Source organism: Castanea sativa, chromosome 8 (assembly GCF_040712315.1).
Source record: "Castanea sativa cultivar Marrone di Chiusa Pesio chromosome 8, ASM4071231v1".
Taxonomy (NCBI): domain Eukaryota; kingdom Viridiplantae; phylum Streptophyta; class Magnoliopsida; order Fagales; family Fagaceae; genus Castanea; species Castanea sativa.
In genome coordinates, this window is record NC_134020.1 from 39,064,946 (window position 1) to 39,070,764 (window position 5,819).

Consider the following 5,819-nt stretch of genomic DNA (forward strand, 5'->3'; position numbering starts at 1 on the left):
TGTCTTGTCGTGCTCCAGCTATCACGACACTTCAGCTCCCCTGCATGCTCCACATGTGTGCCACCTATGGCGACTTGCTAGTCGCGAGCCAATTGCAAGGTCCAATTGTGAGGCTCTTCCTGATTGCACACTTTTGAGGTTTCTTCACACTCTCACACACACTACCCTTACATAACTCCCACCTAAATACAAGGTATCTAATTGCTAAAATACAAGCAAATTTGGCACGGAATAAAGCCAACACATGATTGAATAAGTTCTAAACAAGGGAGATGTCTTTGTCTTCCCAATTGGTCTCATTCACTTCCAATTCAACATAGGGTAGACCAATGTTGTTGCCTTTGCTGGTCTCAGCAGTCAAAATCCTCGGTTAATCACCATCGCAAATGCGGTTTTTGGATATAATCCTCCCATCTAACCTGATGTTCTTGCCAAGGGCTTCCAGTTAGACAAGAATGTTGTTGATTATCTTCAGAAACAATTTTAAGTCAACTACAATTTGGAAAAATATTTGTAATAGGAGTGATGAACCACTATATAGTTTGAATAAAGTTTACATTGTTTCCCTTGATGATATTCCATTGAAATAATTATTGTCAAATAAAATGATTTGTTATTATTATTTTTTTTTTCAGTGCGAGTCATTGTGTAATAGGAAAGGCAAAGAGATCAGTGCACAAATAAATCTTTTTTTTTTTGAGAAATAATTACAACATGCTGTTAACCTCGCAGCTTGAACCCTTTCTCCCCTAGACCCCCAAGCACTTGGTGCACAAATAAATCTTGATTACACCTTGGATCCACAATGTTTGAAATTACTAGCACCTAAGTATTAAATATAAAAAGATCTAAATTGTGTTTAAAATGGACAGAGAATTTGTTTTCGTTTACGCAAATGGGAGGTCAAATTTAATTAGGGCTCAGTAGCATCTATTCTTTGTCAAACATTTATGCATGTAAGATTGAAGCAACATTTTCGGGTGTTGAAATAGCAAATGTATTGAGCTTCTACAACGCTATGTATTCATACTGCGGTAACATGGAAAAAATTATACGAGGGAGAAAAACATAATACTTAGGGGTTTAAATATTGTTAAAGCTATACGGTCTATGTGCTTGTAGAACAAACAAATAAACAAATTTATGGGTTAGTTTAGGGCTAACTTAGAGTAGTTCTCTAGTGTATAAACCCTACTTTTGTTCATTGCAAACATAAGAGTCCAACAGTGAAGATATAACAGTTAAAGATGTAAAGCCCATATTTTTAGGTTGGCAATCATGAAGAAATTATAATCTTTAGAACTTACTTTTTGTCTAAGTGTTTACTCTAGACATATTCAGGAACAAGACAAATGAAGTTTTGCACAATTGAAGGCTAAAGAAAGTAGGAAAGATAAGTACAAGAACAGTCTCACTTATCTTGACCGATATCGAGATGCACATCTCAACTAATCGAGATTCGTGTAGATTTGAATTCTCATTTTCTTTCTCAGTCAATGGATCTAGGGTATTGATGAATTTTAAGGATATTTAAATATAAATCCTAAAGCATGTTTTTACACATATAAGAGGAAGGCAGTGCACAAATTTGGAGTTTTTTCAAACCCTTTTGAAGCTATAACTGGAAACCTTGTGCAAACAACAAATTTGGCTAGAGTAAAGTTACTGCAATCAAATCAACCACAGTTAATGATCTAAACCTTTGAGTGGAGTCTTAAAGTTACAAACAGGAGTTTTTGTATGCAACAATTTCACAATAGAAGAGTTCGTGGATTCGAAATAGCGTGTGGTTATGTGAGTAAGTACTACATGTGGTAGCAATAGATATAAGATTAAATCTATTGTATAATCTTCTATTCCATTAGTGAAATGTTGCCTTGAGAAATATTTAGAAGCTAAATCCTCCCCAAGTTTTTTACTTTGAAACCATAGTTTCAAAAGTTTTCCTGAGTCATCATTCTTGGCGTTCCTGAAGTTTGTGATTGTGTGATGTTTGTTTTAAATCATATCTAATTGCATGTTTAATCACTTTAATTAATTGATTATAAATTTGATTGAATCTGACTCAATTGAGGTCTAAAACCCTAACAAAAGAGTTTCTGCTGTGGACATATGAATCAAGTTAAAATCCTGCTTTCGCTCTTTCTTTTCTCTTTCCTTTCCTCTTTCCTTTCCTTCAAGCTTAACAACTTTTAACTGATATTAGAGTCAAATTTGATATTGACCAAGCCGTGATATACCGAAATCCACAACCCAAATTTTTGCAATCTCACAACCCTCTTTGCGGCTGCCATCAACTAGCCCGCAACCTGCAAGATTACCTGTGATCACAGTCAACGAGTTCATCACTACAGGCACTGCCAACAACTTTGTGCACCTCCGAATCGGCTGACCTGTTCACCTCAGCAAGCGATAATGTGCCATACACCTAAACCGCACAACTATTCTGCTTCATTGCCAGTACATGCTAGCAAAAACAAAGCAAGATGAGAACATTAGAGCTTGTGCTACATTTGAGTAGAACCTGAATATTTGAATACCCAAATACGTGTCACTCATGACATTCTCCTTGCAGGAATTTGATATCAATTTGTAGCGGAGACTGTGGAGTTATTTATAGTCCATTTATGCAACATACGTAGATATAATGCTCTTTGTCATCAGATCAAAACATTAATTGGATTTTTTTGTAGGTGAGGATTGAATTCTAAATCTTTTATTTGAGTATAAGAGTTTTCACCAATTGAACTAGCTGAAACCCATAAATATAAAATACAAAAATAAATAAAATGGAATAGTTACAGTGAGAGAGAGAGAGAGAGAGAGAGAGAGAGAGAGAGAGAGAGAAATTTAAACTCTAGATGTCTCCAATAAAAAGGCTAAAAAATATTAGTTGAATGACATAAAACTTAAATAATATGATTATATAAAACTTAAATGACATAATATGATTATATATGTATACAATAAATGCATGTGAGGTGTGTGGGGCAAGGGCCAGGGTTCAAGTCTGAAAGAGGGAGCTTCATACACAAATACACTTAGATTAGGTTAGATTAAAAATTCTATCTTGTATAAAAAAAAAAAAATATATATATATATATATATATATATATATATATATATATATATATATAGATTAGTTTATACACCTCCCTAGCATTTATTCTACAGAAACTTGTCATCTTTATTATTGAGTTGCCTAATCTAAACAAGGCATGTTTTCCAAGGAGCCCCTAATAAATAAGAAAAGAATTATCTCCATTTGGAATTGACCAATTTCATGGTTCAATAAAAGGGATACATAATACTACATCATTTAAAATGAATCCATTTCATGTTTATGTTTGAATTATTATAAATCTAAACAAGTCACGGATCCGTGCACGCATGGAAGAATTTCACATAAATCTGTTTTTGAATTCACTATGGTTTAAGTCTAACTTTTTTATTTCTTTTCTTTGGGAACAATGTTTTTAACTTTATTTCTCATTGAACAACTACAATAAGCGTTTCGATACGTAAGAGATCTTGCCATGAATTGTAACAAATATGAGTTAACTATGGCATTAACAAAACGTTCATAAGAATTACATCATAGATAGAACACCATAGCATGAAGTGAGAACAACAAAAAGAGACCGACAAGAATATATAATTATATATACCTCACGCCTTGTTAGTCAGATGCCTTCGTAGTTATTGGCTATAGAAAACCATTAAATCTAACAAACAACTAAAAAATATTAATTAATACCCACCAGATAAGATGAGGTCAATAAGATTAGTTCAACCCAAGCATACTTAATTATATGGGTCACACCGTTGACAATTAAACATTTCCTAATGAGGACAGAGTCAAGGACTCCTTCATTACAATGTTAAATATACTATTGACGTAAGGTAAATTTGTGGCTTGGAAAAAGCAGCACGAAAACTGCACAATGGCATTGAAGTGGTCCAATTTGATTGCTTTCCAAATTGTGTACAGACTATTAGTGTTTAAAGAAAGGTTCAGCCATTATACAAGAAATTGAGAGCGGTTGAGGAATTACCAAGTCTTATACGCTCCATTTGTGAAAATCTTAGACAGGTTCCCTGACTCCGCTCTATAAATAGACATATTCCCCATATGCTATATACCCATCCCTCACCCAAGCAAGAAAAATACTACACAATAAGAGAATAACATCAAAAAATATGATGAAAGTTGTAATTGTGGCCATTTTGGCTTTGGCAACCACCCTTGTTTCAGCTTATGACCCCAGTCCTTTGCAAGACTTTTGTGTCGCAATTAACAACACCGATTCTGCTGGTATGCACATGCTCTCTCCTTTTTAAATTTTTATTTTGATGAACTACAAATCTACATGCTCTATCATTATTAGTAGTACGTAGTAATGTTATCGTTACCTACATTCTTTCAATATCATTATAGTGAAGTTCTACACATTAATGAAATTATTATCATCACCTACGTTATATCATCTACATTAGATTTTTTTTCTCCTACTTGACATGTTATTGTCCATTGTTACAGAATTGTCTACTTTGTGACAATAACAAACTTTTCTTCGTGTAGTATTTGTGAATGGAAAATTTTGCAAGGACCCAGCAACTGTCACAGCCAACGATTTTTTCTTTCCTGGACTCAATATTCCTGGAAACACAGCTGCAAGTAAACTCGGATCAAGTGTCAATCTTGTGAACGTCGATAAATTACCTGGTCTCAACACTCTAGGCATATCTTTGGCTCGTCTCGACTTTGCACCATATGGCCTGAATCCTCCTCACATTCACCCTCGCGGCACTGAGCTTTTGGTAGTCATGGAGGGTACTCTCTTGGTTGGATTCGTCACATCCAACCCAAACAAACTCTTCACCAAAGTTCTAAACAAGGGAGACGTCTTTGTATTCCCAATTGGTCTTATCCACTTCCAATTCAACATAGGGCAGACCAATGCTGTTGCCTTTGCTGGTCTCAGCAGTCAAAATCCTGGGTTGATCACCATAGCAAACGCGGTCTTTGGGTCTAATCCTCCAATCAATCCTGATGTCCTCACCAAGGCCTTCCAGTTGGACAAGAATGTAGTTGATTATCTTCAGAAACAATTCTAGTCAAACTGCAATTAGTAAAAATATTTGTAATAGGAATGATGAACCATTACAAAGCAGAGTTTGAACAAAAGATGCCATGATTCCTTATATGTAATGCCTTAAAAATAATTATTATCAAATAAAACTGTCATATGATTTTTTTATGTGTCATGGTGTCCATGTAAATCCTGTGCAATTGGTGCATTGCTAAATCTTGAGTACACATTGGATCCACAACGATTGAAATCACAAGCACCTAATAAAACTGACGACAAAAGTTATATTAAAAATAGACGGCCAAATTGTGGGCTCCGTAACACTAATCTATGTTGAAAAAAATTCCTATAGGTAATTAGGGGAAGACGTTGAGAAACATAATACTTTTTATCTTCTTATTTTGGATAATTCGGCAATATGGGTGGATAGATTCAAACCTCAAATATTACCGTTGGAAACACTAGAAAGTGACAACTAATTAAGCTACAAAGCTCTTGGTGAGAAATGTAATACTTAAGCGGTTAAATATGATTATTTGTGAAATTACCCAATTAAAAGTCCCAAAGTTTATATCCTGTTTCACATTTGATATGTTTGGAAAATTTAGACCCTTGATTGATTTTACCGCAAAAGTAATCAACTTGTTAAATTAACTAGTTTTGAAAGTCATATTGATTTCTAGATTAGTCACCAAAGTAGTAACATAGACCATTTGAAAAACAATA

At 34.4% G+C, this 5,819-nt stretch overlaps 1 protein-coding gene across 1 annotated transcript; it reads left to right on the plus strand.

Moving 5' to 3' along the window:
• The first annotated feature begins 4,061 nt into the window (after positions 1-4,061).
• Positions 4,062-5,264, plus strand: LOC142606952 (germin-like protein subfamily 1 member 7). The gene is made up of 2 exons (XM_075778330.1): positions 4,062-4,315; positions 4,583-5,264. The coding sequence occupies exons 1-2, from the start codon at positions 4,201-4,203 to the stop codon at positions 5,116-5,118; spliced, it is 651 nt and encodes a 216-aa protein (XP_075634445.1). The 5' UTR covers positions 4,062-4,200; the 3' UTR covers positions 5,119-5,264.
• The last annotated feature ends 555 nt before the right edge of the window (positions 5,265-5,819 follow it).

Coding starts and splice junctions, on each gene's coding strand:
- LOC142606952 (XM_075778330.1), top strand. CDS start 4,201: ATGATGAAAGTTGTAATTGTGGCCATTTTGGCTTTGGCAACCACCCTT. Junction 4,316..4,582: donor TAACAACACCGATTCTGCTG/GTATGCACATGC, acceptor TTCTTCGTGTAG/TATTTGTGAATGGAAAATTT.